The following is a 19,597-nucleotide window of genomic DNA, read 5'->3' as shown; positions in this document are numbered from 1 at the left end:
ACATAATCTATGGGAGTGTCTGAATAGATATTTTATCTTAAAAATTCAGGTTGTTTTTTTAAATTCCTTGTGAATATATAATTATCTCAAGCTGGCTTTATGACAAGTGACTTGTTTTAATTAAAATTTAGTGTTAAATAAGGAGACAATGACCTCTGCTTCTCATTTGAGGTTATTTATTGTCTTTAAAAGTTTAAAAATTTTTTCTTTGCTGATGGGTTAGTAGAAGTTAAAAATTAGAGTCATTCTATTGGAGTTAATTAACAAATTGCTGATTTTCTGATTCTTAGTATATTATATGTGAAATTCTTTGAAGAGTTGAAATTGTTCTTGACAAAAAGAAAATGAATGTGTCTTAGTTACTTGAGAGAGGTAAAGTGGAAACAGGCTGTCTTTACATCATCTTGTTACTGATTCTCAATATAGATGTCATATTGTAAGCATATAAGAAACAACTCTGCAATGGTCAGTTTTGAGCATTAGAAATTAAGATATTTGGGCTTGGCATGGCAGTGCCCAGTTTAATTTCAACACTCTGGATGTTGAGGCAGGGGAATTGTGGGTTGAGACCATCCTAGGGTGCATAGTGAGATCCTGTCTGGAAAGGAGTGGTGGGATGTGGGAAAGGAAATTAAGTGGGTTGGAGATTTAGCTCACTAGTAGAGTACTTGCCTGGTATACTGAGAAAAGAAAAAAATGTAAAGAAAGGAAAGAAAGAAATTAACTTATGGACTTGTGTAACCTCTTTAAAATCTGTAAGGTAATAGTTACTGTATTAAAAATAGTATTTAAATAAATACTACTTATTTATAATTATAAGGACTTAGTTCTTTCTGCTTTGTAAAGAGATTAGCTCTGGGCTGGTGGAGTGACTGAAGCAGTAAGAGCGCCTGCCTAGCAAGCATGAGGCCCTGAGTTCAAACCCCAATGCTGCCCAAAATTAAAAAGTTAGCTCTACCTGATAGCCCCCCAATCTGAGTAATGATTTAGACGTAGATTCATGAAGTCTGTTTGGGAACTTCTGTAAGTTCCAAAAAATACAATGATATACTATAGTCTGTTCCCTGATAAGATCTGCCGAATGTACTTGCTTGAAAAACTAATAATAAAAAAGAGCACCTTCTAATAAAATGTGTTATATTTCAGAATCTATAATACATTTCCCTTCTTAAGAGTTTCTTTTTATTAGTTTGCTTCAAGGTGTTTGATGTCGACCGTGATGGTGTTCTCTCCCGGGTTGAACTCAGAGACATGGTGGTTGCACTTTTAGAGGTCTGGAAGGACAACCGCACTGATGATATCCCTGTAAGTCCTGATTATTAAATCTTGTTGCATGTAAACCTTGAATAGGAAAATGGAGTGAATGATTTAAAAGAGAGAGAAAAAAGAATTTATTATTGCCTTTAGTTGCTATATTATGCTACTCAATATTCATAGCTAAAAATGCAAAATTGCAGAGTTTGCATTAGAAAAATTTAATAAACTTATTGTGTAAAGTAAGAATGAAACAATAGGAAAATTATGTTTGAAATAACATCAGAATCTATTTATACTAATCCAAAAATATTTAGCCAACATGCAGTACGGAGTAATAAAATAAAAATTTATATTCACTTAGTGTTTTCTTATTATTCTTTTGGGTTGCTTCTTTTAAAGGAATTGCATATGGATCTCTCTGACATTGTAGAAAGCATATTGAATGCACATGATACCACAAAGGTGAGTCTGGCTATTACTAATTTATCTTTTTCTAAAAATACTGTGTATGCTTAAGTCAAGATGTATAGTTTATACATGTAAGCAAATAACTTCTGCATCATCCCTAGCAAGTCTTTATCTGGCTCTGTGGTTACAGTACCTACACATTATCTCTGAAGATAACCCATTGCATCTTTAAAAAACTCTTATTAAATCTAATATAAGAAGTAAGTAAACACAGCCGTTGACATCTATAGTTTATAATTTGATTTCTTCATTTCAGTATTTTTGGTAAGGCTAACTATGTTGAATAAAAGAATACAAACATAAAACAGTATATATTATATAGCTCCATTTCTGTTAGGGCCTGAACTCAAGGCCTTCATCTTGAGTCACTCCAGCAACCATTTTTTGTGATGGGTTTTTTCGAGATAGAGTCTCTTGAACTAGTTCCCTGGGCTGGCTTTGAACCTCAGTCCTTCTGATCTCTGCCTCCTGAGTAGCTAGGATTACAGGCGTGAGCCAGCAGTGCCAGGCTCCATTTATATTAAGTTTAATAACAGTGCAAATCTAACATTTGATGGAAGTTAGAACAGTGATTTCACGAGTGGGTAGATTAACTGGAAAAGACCCTAAGGATATCTTAGGTAACGGAGATGTTTTCTTATCTTAAATCTGGATGGTACTTCTCCCTCCCCACCAAGTCCCCACCTTTGTTTGAACTCAAGGCCTCGTGCTTGCTAGGCAAGTGCTCCACCACTTAAGCTATGCCCCCAACCCTTTATTCATTTAGTTATTTTTCAGATAGGGTCTGAAGTTTTTGCCTGGCCCTGCCTCAAACCAAGGTCTTCCTACCTATGCCTCCCTCATATCTGGGATTACAGTATACCAAACTTAGTTTATTTGTTGAGATGGGGGTCTCACCAACTTTTTTGCCCAGGCTGGCCTTGAACTGAAGTCTTCCTGATTTCTGCCTCATGAATAGCTGGAATTACAGGCTACCATTTCTGGCCTGGTACCTGTATATGTGTGCATGTGTTTCATTTATTCATTTGTTTATTGTGGTTCTGGGGTATTGTGGTGTTGGGGTTTGAAATAATGGCCCTGCGTGTGCAAGGCAGTTCCTCTACCACTTGAGCAACTCCACCAGACAGCATATATTCTTTAAGAAGACATTTTTTTCAGTTATGGAAGAGCTTCTTTTGAGTTTTCTGACAACAGCTAGAATAACTATTCTGGCAATACAGTCTTCCCCCTTTCTTTCACCTCCCTTTGTCAAAAACTAAAGTATCTACTTTCATTTGATACGTATAAGAACAGAAACCTGAAGTTTTCTGTTAGAAATTGCTTTGTGGGCTGAGCATGGTGGTACATGTCTGTAATCCCAGCACTCTGGGTAGTAAGACAGGAGAGCATCAAGAATTTGAGGCCAACTTGAGCTACATAGCAAGACCCTGTCATTAAAAAAAAAAAAAAAAAAAAAAAAAAGCAAAAGAAGCCAGACACAATGACTCATGCCCATAATCCTAGCTACTCAGGATGTAGAGATCAGGAGGATCATAGTTGAGGCCAGCCTAGGCAAGAAGTTAGCAAGACTCCATCTCAGCTATTAAATACTGGGCATGTTGGCACACACCTGTTACCCCATTTATGGGGAAAGCATAAATAGGAAGATCGAGGTCCAAGCCAGCCCAGCCATACATAAAGCAAAGCCCTATGGGAAAAATACCTAAAGCAAAAAAGACTAGAGGCATAGTTCAAGTATAGAGTGCATGCCTCACAAGCACAAAGCCCCGAATTTGAACCCTAGTACCCAAAAAACTTATTGCTAGAATTGGAGCCATAACTCAAGTGAGGCCCTGGGTTCAAACCCTATTACCACCAAAAAATAAAATCATAAGGCTATAGTTACAAAGTTATTCTCAAAGGCAAGAGGAATTACTAATAATTGGTGACTAGAGGAATAATTTAGAGTTCTGATTGCGTGTACAACAATACATAGGCTTCTCAGTCAAAGATCCCTGAGGGCATTATGTATTATGTAATAGATCCAGATGTTTTCAGCTTCTTGTACTAGATTGGGGGAGTGGAAAACCTAACAAAATTCTTCAAAACACTTCCTCTTTCTTATGCGTAAATAGGATAATTTAAGAAGGTGATCATGATAAGAAAGATTCTGTGATTCAATGCTAGGCATAATCTAGTGGTTTGCCTGCCCCTTTTCAAGCTACCTTTATTTTTATTTGTTTATTTATTTTGGTGGTGCTTGGGTTTGAACTCAGGGCCTCATGGTGGCTAGGCAGGCACTCTGCCATTTAAGCCACTCCTCAAGCCAGTTTACCTTTTAAATTTTTTAATAGGAACTTGTTTTAAAAAAAAAAAGAGTGGAGTAAGGGGTTTGTTTTATTGCTCTTTATTTTTTATTTTTCTGGCTCTTTAGCTGATTTCTCTACCTGAATTTAGAAGCTTTTCTTAACCATTAAAATCCTCACATGTCTGTTGATGTCTGTTGCTTGGTTATAAAAGTTGACATATACCTACACTTCAGTGGTTCCACAAGTCAGCTTTTTTTTTTTTCTGTTAAAAATGATGTGATTCTTGGCAGAATGGCTCAAGTGGTAGAGGCCTGCGAAGTAAGCATGAGGCCTTGAGTTCAAACCACAGTACTGCCAAAAAAAAAAGAAAGAGAGAGATTCAAATCCCAGTACTACCAAAAAAGAAAAGGAAATCATGTGTGTGTTTTCCTTATTAATTGATTGCCACGAGTAAATTTGAGGCAGAAAAGAAAGTGATGGTAAATGTTACTAGAACATCTTTTGTGTATTTAGTTGTCTAAAGTTTTTAAAGAAAATGGGCAGTATTTCCTATTGTATATGTGAAATTCACTAAATTGCTACATCCTCCACCTTACCTAGTTAAGCCTTATATGTTTGCATTACCACAAACTAAAATTTTGTGATTAAATGCACCTTGGCAAACAAACAAAAATGAGTTTACACTAATTTACCCTCTGAATTGTAGAAGACTTAGGAATGTGAAGAGGAAAAACTGCTTTTCTATTTTTAGCCAACATTTAGATTGGTATTGACAAGTTAAATAGAAATTATCTCATGAAAGCCACTAATTATAATAAGGGCAATTGAAAATCTTATGTATCATGATATTATATGATAAAAAGACAATATATCAGTATTATTAAAGAGCAAAAACTAAAAACATTCATCTAGGATTATTAGGCAGTTGTTGAACATGTGAAATAAACATTTGATGATATGATATATTAGCCTCAATATGTATATGTAGTTTTTATATGTATTGACATAACAAAAATGTTCCTTTACTTAAGCCAGGTTCCAGTGGCTAACGCCTGTAATCCTAGCTACTCAGAAGGCAGAGATCAGGAGGATCACAGTTTGAAACCAGCATGGGCAAATAGTTTATGAGACTCTATCTCAAAAAAGACTCTTCACAAAAAAGGGCTGGTGGAGTGTCTCAGGGTGTAGGCCCTGAGTTCAAGCCCCAGTATCATAACAAAAAAATAAAAAGTTGCATTACTTAATTTAGAAAAATAATATTAAATTGTATTTTGGTAAAATGTAATGTACATATTCATTAAAAGGTCTTAAAAATTTTTTGAATGAAAGAGCATAATCCAGAAAGTCTGCTTTTTGATTCCCTTTTGTTCACCTAGAGCCTATTGGGGTTTTTCATAGATAACCCTTGAAATAAAAATATTTTAAGCTATTTCCCAGGTTTTATTGGAGAAAGATTATCAATGATAAGTGTTTTGTTTCTATTCATTGCTTGAGTAAAATTACAAATAGAATTTGCATAGGATTTGTCACTTGTAAGCTTATACTAGTTGACTTATTTTCAGATGAGCACATTACATCTATAGATTAAGGGTTTGCTTTCAGAAGTCTTAACATGAGATCTTTATCAATGTCTCACTTTCAGATTGGACACCTTACTCTGGAGGACTATCAGATCTGGAGTGTGAAAAATGTTCTTGCCAATGAATTTTTGAATCTCCTCTTCCAGGTAAATGACAAATAAAGAAGGTAATAGTACCAGAGGTTCTGCATCTTTTCAATCATATAATAGTTAGAGCTGTCGCCTCTAGGCTTCAAAACCATATATTTTATAAAGACAGAATTACATTATATTGTGTACCTCCAGATGTTGGTAATCTAGAGTGTGAATGCCCACTGAAGCTTCTCAAAATCATGATGTGGGAAATAAGAAAATGAATGGAAATCATTACATTTGTTTTTCTTACTATAACTCATGATAGAGAAGCATGTAGATATATATAAAATCTTCTTAATTGTGAGAGACATCATAATTTGTTATTTTTCTTCATTATTGTCTGCCTCCCCACTCACTCCATCCTGGTACTGGGGATCAAACCCAAGCCCTTGTGCATGTTGTGCAAGTGTTCTACCACTAAGCTACATCCCCCTACCTATTGTTATCTTTTGGGGGTTCTTCCTAATAGGTAAGGCAATGTGATCAGAAAGATGGGAAATAAATAACTAAATTTTTCAAAGAACACATCCCTTCTAGCTGCAAGATGTCAGCTACAAGGTTATTTCCTAAGTTTTATTCTTTAGAAAATCCAAGTAAGAAAAAAAAAGAACAGATAAGATTAAGAGGGAAGGAAGGAAACCTATCAGAAGTGAACATTAAGCCACTGGGCTTGCCAGATTTTGATAACAATTCCAATTAAATTGGTTCTCTCACATTGATTTTTTTTAAAGATAACTCACACTTTCTAATTTTTCATAGTGGTTATTTTGAACTCTTTCTTTTTTTCCCCTTAAAAAGCACCCTTGTGAAGGTTAGCATGGTTTGATATGTTTATATTATATCATGATCTTTCATTTTAAATAAAGAATTACTAGTTTGTAACACAGCTATGTTGGAACAGAGGGAAATTTGTCTCATCTTGACATCTAATGACTCATTGTCATGTATTTAAATAATACATGATCCAATAAACCTATGATACTCATTTATATCAGTCAGTTATAATTTTCAGCTAGGATTCAAGGTGATGCCTTTATTATATTATATGTTATTAGAATATTGTATATTATAGAATATTACATATATTCTATTTATATTTATAAATAATATAGATGACTGCTATAAATAGAACTGACTTGCTTGGTAACTTGAAAATTGGTCAACCATTTTTGCTCTCATTTAAAATAATATCCTTAATAGTAAGCTCTTTTATTATTACTTTTTTTCCCTCCATACTGGAAATTGAACCCACTGCCTCATGCTTCCTAGACAAGCACTCTACTGTGTGAGACATACCCTCAGCCCTTCTGTTTTTATTTTGTTTCTAAGACAGTCTCCTCTGTTACCTTTGCCTGGGCTAATCTAGAACTCATGATTCTCCTAGTTCTTCCTCCCAAGTAGCTGGAATTATGGAAGTGTCCCACTGTGTCTGGATTACTATTGTTACTTTTAAAACCACTTTATCTCATATTTAATATATAAACATTTTGATCACTTAAGTTTATGTCTGAGTCATCATGTAGTTCTCATGTAGTATAACATTTTGACTTTGGGTATTGCCTTCCCTATTTTCCCATTCTTATGAAAGACCTGGAGTGGCACTATTTTTCTATGACTCTCTAACTTATAAACAAACCAGTACTTGAGATTTACTTATATGTGTATGTGTTTCTAATATTTTATTATGAAAAACGAAGATTTTTGTCAAAGAGCAGCCATAATTGATTTACTACCTAAATTTATTATTAAATTTTACTACACTTGATTTGGCCTGTATGCCAATGTTCTTATAAAATTATACATGCAATTAAAATATAAGTAAGCAGGCAGTTATACTAAGTTTTATTTTCTATCTGTATCTTAAAATTGCTAGAATTAGCTGATAAATTTAGTGATACAATATTGAATTAAGGTTTTCTTTTTTTTTTCTTTGACAGGATCACTTTTAACTTGGTGTTTTAGGTTTCTGAAAAATATTTCTTAGATGGTATCTTTATTTTCTTTCTACAGGGAGCATACCAGACATAATCAGGGTCTTTTTTGTACATTTGTCAAAAAAAAATTACATGTTAAAAAGTATGATAGACTTAGGAGCACCCTCTCTTGGAATCCCTCCCAGATCTTGGAGCTATACTTTTGTTTTGGCTACTTTTCTTAATAATCTCTCCTGCTTTAAAAAAAAAAAAAGTATGATAGACTAGCCAGGTGTAGAGGCACACTGTGGTAGTATAAATTGCTTGGGAGATTGAGGCAGGAAGATCACTTGAACCTAGGAGTTAAGGGCCAGCCTAGGTAACACATGGAGACCATGTGTTTGTGTCTCTCTTTTTTTTGTGCACTGGGGCTTGAACTCAGGGTGCTTTTACCTCTTGAGCCACTCCACCAGCCTGAGACCTTGTCTCTTAAAAAAAAAGAGAGAGAGAGATGGTACAATAATGCCTTCTGCCAATATATTTAGGCCCCAGTCCCCAGAAGTTGTGAGTATGTTACCTTACATGTGAAAGTAGACTTTACAGATGTATCAGATTGAAGACTTAGAAATGGGAAGATTAGCTTGGATTTCCAGATGGACCCAAAATGTAATCTCATGTATCTTTATAAGTAGAGAACTTTTCTCATCTGTGGTGAGGACCTTTGGAAGAAGGGTCCTAAAGATGCTGAATATAAAGTTAAAGAAAGGAAACATGAGCAAAAAAGTGTGGGTGGCCCCCAGAAGCTAAAAAAGGCAAGGACACATGTTTATCTTTAGAGTGTACATCTTGATTTTAGCCTCATGAGGCTTGGTGCCTGACTTCTAATATACAGAACTATAAAATAACAAGTGGATGTTGTTTTAAGCTACTAAATTTGTTATAGCAGCAATAGAAAGCAATACAGAGAAGATAATGTTTTCAAATTGAAAGACTGAATATTATAAAAATGGCAATTCCCTTTAAATTGATTATAGATTTGTTACACTCATAGTCATAATCCCAAAAAGGTTATTGTCCTTGTTTTTATGGAACTTGACAAGCTGATGTTAAATATATAGAATCCAGAGGACCAAGAATTACCAAGTTAATATTAAGTGTCAGAGTTAGAGGACTTATATTACCAGGTACTAGGGAGTTTTATAAAAAAACAATATCTAAGAAAATGAGGTATTTACATAAAATTTCACAGATAGATCAGTGGGATAGCCTTGAGTCCTGAAATAGAAAATAGACCTAGCAATCATATGTGGTTACTTGGTTGTGTGGTACTTGATGCTATTCTTATAGCAACATTCCAGTGCAGAAAGAAAGGGATTTTTTTAAGTAAACACGTGGAAAAGTACATCATTATTCTTACCTCAAACCATACATACAAATTAATTTCATGTAGGTTATAAGTCTAAATGTAATTGGCAAAAATAAAGTTTCTTGAAAAAAATGTGTATTTTGGTGATTTGGATGTGGCAAAGAGTTCTTAAACAGGATTAACTAGAAAGGAAAAGGTTTTTAAGTTGAATGTCAATAAAATGAAGAGCTTTTTTATCAAGAGATGCCATTAGGAGAATGAAAGGATAAGCCACAGAGTGATAGAAGATATTTGCAACATGTATAATCTTAAAAAAGGTCTTGTATCAAATCAAAGAACAAAAATCAATAAGAAATTACAGAATCCAAATATAAAAATGTGCAACAAACCTGAACAATTATTACAAAAGAAAATATCCAAGTACCTTATAAATTTATGAAAAGAGACTCTTTAGTTATCATGCAAATGTATGTTAAAATCATACTTGGAATACTATTAAATAGCTAACAGAATGGTTAGTTTTTAAGTGATTTGAAATATTATTGATAACAAGCAGGTAGAATTCTCACACATTACTAATGGCAGTATAAAGTGGTATGATCACTGGAAATTGACAGTATTTGTGAAGCTTAGACATAAGCATTCCCTATAGAAACTTGACGTATGTTTTTATATGCACTCTGTTATTGCCTAAAACAAAAAAATGATTTAAATACTTACAAACAATAATTGGATAAATAAATTGTGACACATTTCACCCAATGAATACTTTGTAACAATGAAAATGTACCTTGTGAAAGCATTGTTAAAATAATAGCATTGCCAAGCTGGGAATAAATTGTTTTTCCATTTGTGAATGAATGAGTGAATTAAAAATACAGTATTAATGAAATAGTCTAGGAAGTATTTCTTTTTTTCTTCTATTCCCCCTCCTTTTTCCTTTTCCCTTTTTCTTCCCTCTCTTCCATTCTTTACCTTTTCTCTCCCTTCGCCTTCCTCTTCCTTTTCCTCTTTCCCTTTCCTTTTCTCTTTTCTTAGAGATTAGGAAGTTAACCTCCATCTTAAAAAAATAAATAGAAGCTGGACACTGCTGACTACTGGCTCACCTTTAATCCTAGCTACTCAGGAGGCAGAGATCAGGAGGATCACAGTTCGAGCCAGCCTGGGCAAATAGTTCAAGAAACCTTATCTCAAAAAAAACCAACACAAAATGGGCTGTTGGAGTGTCTCAAGTGGTAGAGCGCCTGCCTAGCAAGCATGAAGCCCTGCATTCAAACTCCACCAAATTAAATATATACAGATGAAAGCACACCTAAAGTTTTTTGCTCAGATAGATTATTGATCATTTGATAATCACCAGTAAAACTATTGCTGATTCAGATATCTATCTAAAAAGTGGATCTCTTATATTTCATAGTGTGAAATATTCTAGTCATTGGCACCAGTAAATAAAGTTTGATTGATCTTTTTGCTTTTCCCTAGGTGTGTCACATAGTTCTAGGATTAAGACCAGCTACTCCAGAAGAAGAAGGACAAATTATTAGGTAAATGTGTAGCTTCCATGTGTTTATTTTTTTATTATATAGTTGAAATTTCTAACAACTGAAATATATTGGTCACTAAGTAACAATGTGTCCCACTTTAATGTGATCATTACTGTAAAACTCTCAAAATAGTTGCATGTAGAAATATTTTTATTAAAGGACCTTCCTAGCTAAGGACTAGATTAATTTAGAAGTCAAATTCTGTTTAACATTAAAATTGCACTGGGGCTAGAGAGTAGCTCACAGCACTTCCCTAGCAGGCGGGAGACCCTAGGTTCAATTTGAGCACCACAAAAAAGTAAAATAAAAACGTTTACATTAAAATTCCAGAGACTACTAAATTTTTTTAATTAAAAAAGGCATTTTAAAAAGGTAGCCATGGGGAGAGGGGCAAAATGATTTGTGTTTCTTATGGAATAATTAGCAAAAGGAAGCAAAAAAAATGCCCATAACTTCTATATTTACAGATAATTGGTGTTGACATTTTTAATAATTTATATACCTATTTACATGCATGCCTACAGTTATTTGTACAGTTTTCACAAAAAAGGACTGTTTTGAATTACTGTTTTATTTTCTGTTACTATTTAAGCTCAAGATTACATAAAATGATTTCCTTATATATTAGTAAAATCTTTAATGCAGTCTTAAATAATTTCATAGTAGCCCTGTTCATCCTTCATGAGCTCTGTTTTTCTTTAGTATATTGAAATAATTTAGTGATAAAGTTTGCATGCCTTTTCTTAAGGATTTACATAGAATAAATTACAGCAAAATGCCTGGGTTATATTTAAAATGTCTGCACATTTTATTTCTGTGGTTTGGTTTTTAACACCTTGAGTATTTTTCATTGTTTTTCTGGTATTGCCATTATACTACACATTTGAATAGAAAGTTTCAGAAATAGGATGGAATCTATATTAAACTTTGCTTTTAGAATAAACTCAGATATATACATTGTCACTTTGCCTCTTCTTTCTGTTTTTTTTTTTGGTGGGGAGTGTTGTTTTCTTTTGCCAGTGCTAGCATTTGAATACACTGCACATGCCTAGCTCTGCACATGCTAGGCAGGTGCTCTACCACTGACTTATACCCAGCCCACCATTTCTTAAAAGTATTATGCATACAAATGTTTCAGTAGTTTCTTCTGGGGAATTTCTGGAGGTTTACTGAAATAGGATTGCATTTTTTTTGAAATACTTAAGAACAAGTCTATATAGTCATCATTTAAAGAGGCCATGCTATATAAAGTTGAGATTAGTTGAGGTGGTGGGAAGTTTTTAAATGGAGTTATTAACTTGTTACTCTTTTTGTTTGTTTGTTTGGTGGTATGGGGGTTTGAACTCAGGACCTCATGTTTGCTAGGCTTGCTAAGCCTATCTATCACTTGAGCCACTCTGCTAGCCCTAACTTGTTATTCTTAAAGTAGATTAAACAAAAACAAAATCTATTTACTTTTTTGTACTCAGAAGACTCAGCCCTATATAGAGATTTCAGATGTGCTTGACAAAGTTATCTTTATTTTTAACTATCACAAATAAAATGTTTAAACATACTTATGTGTACAAATGAGATATTGTTAGGAAATATTTAAAGGCTTCTGTGTAACTACAGTAACCGTTTTTTTTAACCTGTTAAAATACTATAATACAATTTCATATTATAACAATATATTCTGAAGTCAGTATGACAGCATATAGAGAAAGATTGCTATGGTAGCTTTCATTTATATTTCTTGGCTTATTTGGCAACTACTAATAGTATCCCTATTTTTTTAAATGGTAATAAACTCTTGTATTTTTCTAGAAGTTTGTTCTTTGCCAAATACTTCTACTTATATTATCTTGTGGAGTTCTCAGAATAACTGGATGAAATTATAGTGTTATCTCATTTTGCAAAATAGGAAACCGAGGCTCATGCATGTAATCCTTGCTACTTGGGAGGTGAAGATTGGGGGATTTCCAGCCAGCCAGCCCAGGCAAATTAGTTGAGACCCCCAACTCAACTAATAAAAAGCTGAGCCGTGTGGGTGCATCTGTCATTCCAGATACAGGGGAAGCATAAATAGGAAGATTGTACACCAGGCGCTCCTAGTCATAAACAGAAGACCCTATCTCAAAAATAACTACAGCAACTGTTGAAGTGGCTCAAGCAGTAGAACTCATGCTTAGCAAGCTCAAGGTCCTGAGTTCAAACCCCAGTACAACCAAAGAAAGAAAAAAACTGAGATTCAAAAAAGTTGATGACCTTACCTAAATTATCTGTAAGTGTCAGAATCAAGTCTAGGACCCCTTTCATGAATGCAGTCATAATGTACTGCTTTTCATATTCTTTCCTCCATTTTTTAGTCAATCTGAACTTAAAATCATTAGTTCCAAAAGGATTCATTTCATTTGTGCGATTTTGTGCTTTCTTTTGTTTTGCTTCCATTTTTTACTTATAAAAATTTATTTGACTGTGATGATTTTTTAACAAAGGAGCCAAGTATGTCATATGCAATGAGGTGATACAAATATTTGGCTCTAACTTAAAATACTTTGTTTAAAACTCAATATTATGATTTCTGGAATGGCTGAGAGAAGAGCTCAGCAATTTTTTCCTGAAAAAGCAAAAGTAAAAATACAGCTGAACAAAATTATCAAACAGTGCCACTTATGGTAGTGCACACCTGTAATCTTAGCTATTCAGTAGGTGGAGATATGAGGATCATAAGTTTGAGGCCAGCACTAGCAAAGGTAATGGTGAGACCCTGCCTCAAAAACAAAATGAAATTAAAAAGGTGTGGGGAGAGATCCTGGGAGACTTGCACAGGACCTGGTTCAATCCCCAGTGCCACAATAAATAAATTAAGTAAGTAAGTAAAGTGGGTAACCAGATAGCTATTTTAGATTCTGGAAATTGACCAAAGAAATGCAGCAAATTGAGAAGAATTTAGTCAAGAAAAATTAAACCTTGGTAAGAGCAATGGAATTCTGTGATCCTTAAACCTCAAGCTACTTCAATCAAGCAAGTCTGCATGATAGTTATATGTGGCCAGGCTAGATTTGGAATGGTACACCAATAAATACCTGTGCAAGGTTATCATAAAAGAAAAGAAAATAAGCCAGGTGTGATGGCATACACCTATAATCCCAACTACTCAAGTAGGAAGTTGGAGGATCATAGTGGGAGACCAGTTTATGTAAAAACTAAAAGCAAAAAGAGCTCAGGGTGTGACTCAAGTGGTAAAGGGCTTGCCCAGCAAGTGTGACACCTTGAGTTCAATCCCTAGTACCATCACAAAAAAATGGTGACAGTAAGGAAAGATTTATATCACTAACTTGGGGGTTGAGATAACAGCAAACCAGTGAAGATTTTAACAAAGAGACCCAGAGAACAAGAAAACCATAATGAATCTTAATAAACTCCCCCATATTCCAATGATCTGCAGTGCTGCTTTCATCTTCAAGTTTATATATAAGCTTAAGAGAAACCAAAGAGGACCTTTGCTTCCTAGTTGATTATGAAGCCTTGCAAATGCAGAAAGTAAAAGCCAAGAAAAACTTGTAACCTTCCAGAACTTTGAATGGATTCTCCAAACCACACACAGATCCATTGGACAAAGGGTGCAAGTGGACCTGGTCTAAGGTGTTTCTGTACAACCTTTTGCCAATAATTAGTTGACCAGTACAAAAGGCTTACTCCAAGAAAGCCAGGCTTCAAAGCAGAACAAAAGTTAATTAAAAAAGAAAGCCAGGAAGAAACTGAGCAGGGTCACACTGCTAAACACTGTTGGAAGATACAACTCTAGAGAAAACTCAACAAAACAAATGATTATTAGTACCCACAGTTGCTAAAATATATTGTCAAATGTATCCAGTTTTTAACAGGAAAAAAAAGAGATAAGGAGTAAAACAGGAAATTGTGACTCACATTGGAGATTAAAAAGCAATTAATGGAAATTACGTCAGACCAGGTATCGGTGGTGCATGCCTGTAATCTCAGTACTCAGGAGGTTGAGGCAAGAGGATGTCAAGGTTGAGGCCAGCCTAGCCTACATAGCAAGACCCTGTCTCAGAAAAACAAAAAAATAAAAGAAGAAAAAAAATGATCTCAGAAGTAGTTCTAGATGATGGACTTAACATACAAAGACTTCAGTGTACATAAGAATCTCAGAAGGAGAAGAAAGAAAGGGGCATAATATTTGAAGAAATAAATGTGAAGAACTCCCCAAATTCATTCAAGACATCAACCTCCACATTAAAAAAATCTCATTGAACTTCAAAGATGATAAACTCAAAGAGATCCACACCCACACACATAATAAAATTGTTCAAAAACAGAATTTTGAAAGGAAGATAGAAGCTACTTGTCACCTATGAAAGATTCTTAGATTAAGATTAGTGGCATTTTTATCAAAAAAAAACCCCAAAAAGCATGGAATCTAGAATTGAGAGGAATATTTTTAAAGTGCTGCAAAAATTAAAACAAACTAAGACAAAACAAACCTGTAACAAAGAATCCTGTATCCAGCTAGAGGTGTCGTTCAATTGATAGAGTGCCTGCCTAGCAAGCATGTGGCCCTGAGTTCAAACCAAATGATAATAGTGATGGGATAGTACAGTTTTGTGGATTGCCATTTGGTTATAGTAAAGAAGAAGTAGTTCATTTCTTTTAAGTTATATTGAGAACTTCAAAAATAGCTGGAGTAAAACCAGATTTTATAATCACCAAGAAGATTTCTGGGACAGCAACCAGAACTATATGACAGACTGACAGGAGGGAGAAGAATTTATTTTAGAACTGGATATGGAAGCTGTGGAGATTTTGATGACTATGGTAGCTATAATGATAATAATGACTATGGAAATGAAGGCTTTGGTAACAGAATGAAGATAGAAAAAGTATGGAAGAACATGGGTGTGGTGGAGCTGGGGGTGCAAGTTTAGATTTTGATAGAGGTCATTTTGTACTTATGAGAGGGTTGCATTTTCATGCAATTGAACCTAACATTGCTAATTTCTTCCCACCACTAAATCCAGTATGAGTTCATATTGATATTGGAGCTGATAGCAGAGCAACAGGAGAAGCAGATTCAGTAGCTGTCATGTCTAATGATGAAATTAACATGCAACATCAATATATTGAACTCTTCTTGAATTCTGTTCCTGGAGGCAGCTTTGGAATGGGATGTTCTGGAATGGAGGTTATCACAGAGATGGAATGGATAGTTAGCAGGATATGGATCTATTGAAAGAGTAGAACTGGGGAGCAGTTATTTTAGAGGAAGATATGATATGCCTGATGGCTTGGGTGGTTATGGCTATAGGTGTTGGAGGCAGTGGAGGTTACTGTGGGCAAGGTAGTTAAGAAAAGATGGATTATATAGGATGTACTGAAACCAACACGAGGAACATACAAGCCTGATAACGTTAACAATCAGATGGCTGGGGTCCTTTTGCTCTGCCTGGAATGTAGGCAAGGAGTAGATGTTCTGGGCCGTTGAGTGCCCAAGGCCTAGAGACTAGACTAGCAGACTCAGAAACTTCATAGCTTCAAACCCGGAGAGGTAGGGGTCTAATTGATCTATAACTACCAGTGACTATAGCACTTGTGTAACTTTTTTCTTTAATTTCTCCTGGATAATACTGTAAATATAAAGCCTAAACATAAGTCTGGGTGGCTTCAGGAATATAAACTCAGCTAATTCTGATTATTCTTTTTCATATGTCATTTATCAGGCATAGTTCTGAAATGATAATTTAAGTGATATCTAGAATTCTGAATATTCATAATTCTGTTACCTAGGTATGGAAGTGTTAGAAGTTTAAATTCTAACTTTAAAATTTTAGAATAGAATCCTGTCAGTATCTGTCAAAGTACTAAGACTGTTTTTAAACAGTGAGAATTGTACCTGGCATGGTGGCAGAAACATATAATACCAAGCATGAGAGGCTGAGGTGGGAGGATCCCAAGTTCAAGTCTAGGCTGAACTACACAGTAAGTTCCAGACCAGCCTGAGTTACATGATGAGAACCTATCTCAGCAACAAAAAGTGAAAGCTGTAAGTTACCTCAAAATGTCTTATAGTAGCTTAAGTTTCTTGATGATGACACAAGAATTCAGTGTGAGTATTTAGGTATTTACTGTGGGATATAATTCTCACAGATAAATTTTCAGTTTCTTATCCAAGAGAGCAAATAAATCAATAATTTAAAATTTAATATATTTAAATATATTTATTTATATTTAATTATATTTAAATATAATGTAATTTAAAATGTAAGATAGAGTCATGTGAGAGTCAGTTGAAACAAGAGTCCTGTAGCTGGATTTTGCAGCTGATAGCTTGGAGTTTAGTTAAAATACTATATATAGTAAAGAAAAGTGTTTTTTAATTTTATTCCTTTGATGAATATGGCCTTTTTTTTCCAAATTGGATAAGGGATCAGAGTGAAACCTATCTGTGTGAATTAAGTTGTTGAGCTTGTTACTTGTTTTTGCTACAAATGTTATTCATGTAATAAGTGAAAATATGGGCGATAGCAAAAAATAGAGAACTAAAAATGGACTTGAATTCTCATTTCTCTACAGCATGGTCATCAAGCATGTGAAAGATATATAATTAGTTACTATGGAAATGCAGATTAAAACTGCATTGAAATTCCAATTCTTACCTAGTAGGATAGTTATAATTTTGCAAATAGAAATGTAAAATTGTATAGCCACTGTGGAATACAATTTTGTGGTTCCTCAACATAGACTTTCCATGTAACCCAGCAATTCCATTTCTAGGTATATACCCAATGAAATTGAAAATAATTACTCAAATACTGGCATACAGTGTTCATAGCCACTATTCACAGTTGCCAAAAAAAATGAAATATCTATATGCCCTAGATGAATAGATAAAACAAGAAATAGTAGATGCATACTATGAAATATTTTTTGGGCCATAAGAAGGAATGCAGTATTCATCAGCACTGGTGGCTCACAGTTGTAATCCTAGCCACTTGGGAGGCAGAGATCAGGAAAATCACAGTGTAAGGCCAGCTCCAGGCAAATAATTTGCAAGACCCCCCATCTCTAAAAATGATCACAGCAAAAAGAGGAAGTGCGGCTCAAGCAGTAGAGCACCTGCTTTACAAGTGGGAAGCCTTGATTTCAAACACCTATCCCACCAAATTAAAAAAAGGAACGAAGTACTGATACATGCTACAACATGGATGGATAAACCTCACAAACGTGCTAAATGAAAGAAGACAGATAAAAGAGGCTGTATGTTATTCCATTTGTGTGAAATATCCAAAATAGGTGAATCCATAGGTACAGAAAGTAGACTGATACATGTCAAGGCCTGGGGGAAGTAGGTAATAGGGAATTGTATGACTGTTTGATTGGAGTGCATAAAAATGTTTGGAATTTAGTAAGTGTTATGGTTGTACAACATTTTCATTGTACTAAATACCACTATGTACTTTAAGATATATTTTAAAATAATTTCATGTCATAGGGTTTTCATCTTAAAAACAAATACTACTTTTTTTAAAAAAGCACAATTTGAGCCAGGTGTGGCAGCATACAGCTATAATCTTAGCACTTGGAAGGGGCAGGATGATCAAAAATTCAAAGTCAGCCTGAGCTACAAAACAAGACTGTCTCCAAAATATTGTTTTGGTTTGTTGGGGATGGGGAGGTGCAGTGCTAGGGTGTTTTTCTAATATGGTCTCACATTTTTGCCCAGGGCTGGCCTTGGACTGTGATCCTTCTATCTATGCCTCCTGCATAACTTGGATCACAATTTAATGCCACCATGCCTGGCTTTTTTGTTGAGATGGAGTCTCACATTTTTGCCCAGGCTTGGCTTCAAACCGCTAGCCTCCCAATTTCTGTCTACCAACTAGCTGCGATTACAGGCATGCATCACCTCGTCAGCAGCCAGCCAGAAATCACAGTTTGATACCACTTTGCACCCATTAGAATGATTATAATAGAAAAGACTGTCAGTAACAAATGTTGGCAACAATTTGGAGAAACTAGAATACTCATAACATTGCTGACTTAAATGTCAAATTGGAGTTGGCTTTCCAGTTTCAAATGCTCATCAGCTGTTAGATGTGGTGGTACTTTTGTTTTTTTTTTTCTTCTGAGAGGTAGAATATTGCTGTATTGCCAAGATTGTCTTTGAATTCTTGTGCGCAAATGATCCTCCTGCCTCAGCTGCCCAAGTAGCCAGGACTATAGGTGCATACTACCATACCATCTCTAAATGTGGAGTACAATGGAATACTATTCAGTAATGAAGCACAAACTACTTATGTCTGTTACAGAGTAGATGAACATCAAAAACATGTTAAGGAAAAGGCCAAATGTAAAAGACCATATGTTGTATCATTCCATTTATATGAATAGTTCAAATAGAATATGTCAAATCTATAAATTACAGAAAATAGTGGTTCCTTGGGATTAAGGGTAGTAACAGGAATTAACTAAAAATGGGCATAGGGGATCTTCTGGGGATGACTGAAATGTTCTCAATGTTCTAAAACTGGATTATGGCAATGGCTGCACACATCTATAAACAGATTTACTTATGTCATTGAATTGTATACTTACGACAGGTAAATTTCATATTATGTAAACTATTCCTCAATAATATTTTTAAAATAATTTTTATTAGAATATATTTATTATATATGGGGGATTCATAGTGACAATTCAATTAGATTTATATTGTACATTAGTTGCATCGGCCTTTCGTCTCCCCCCAACCCTTCCCTACCCCACTTAAAGCAATTGCAAGATTTTTTTTTTAAATAATTTTTACATTTGCTTACATGTGTATACATTGTTTGGGCCACCTCTCCTCCCCCCCCCACAAGATTTGTTTTTAACTGGTATTTATTAGTGGCCTATGACTATTAAAGTTGCTTATCAATTGAAACAATTTTGACATTCCCTCCTGAGTATATGTGTTTGTTTCATGATTTTCCTTTTTACAACTTCTAATGATAAGTTGCAGGTGTTGTCCTCAGTTTTACACAGCTTCATTTGATGTATTGAATTTC

The 19,597-nt window shown here is 34.6% G+C and overlaps 1 protein-coding gene and 1 pseudogene across 2 annotated transcripts in view; both read left to right on the top strand.

Annotated features, from left to right (window-relative positions):
* The window catches only part of Usp32 (ubiquitin specific peptidase 32), a 171,594-nt gene that overhangs the window by 93,720 nt on the left and 58,277 nt on the right, over positions 1-19,597 (top strand). For both annotated transcript variants that reach the window (XM_074046329.1, XM_074046330.1), the window contains exons 8-11: positions 1,190-1,305; positions 1,657-1,719; positions 5,656-5,739; positions 10,489-10,550. In XM_074046329.1, coding sequence (XP_073902430.1) covers positions 1,190-1,305; positions 1,657-1,719; positions 5,656-5,739; positions 10,489-10,550 — 325 coding nt within the window. The remainder of the gene's footprint in view (positions 1-1,189; positions 1,306-1,656; positions 1,720-5,655; positions 5,740-10,488; positions 10,551-19,597) is intronic.
* On the top strand, positions 13,049-19,592 carry LOC141414006 (heterogeneous nuclear ribonucleoprotein H3 pseudogene; annotated as a pseudogene).

The sequence above is a fragment of the Castor canadensis genome, chromosome 11 (assembly GCF_047511655.1).
Source record: "Castor canadensis chromosome 11, mCasCan1.hap1v2, whole genome shotgun sequence".
NCBI classification, from domain to species: Eukaryota; Metazoa; Chordata; class Mammalia; order Rodentia; family Castoridae; genus Castor; species Castor canadensis.
This window is presented reverse-complemented; position numbering and strand designations above follow the sequence as displayed.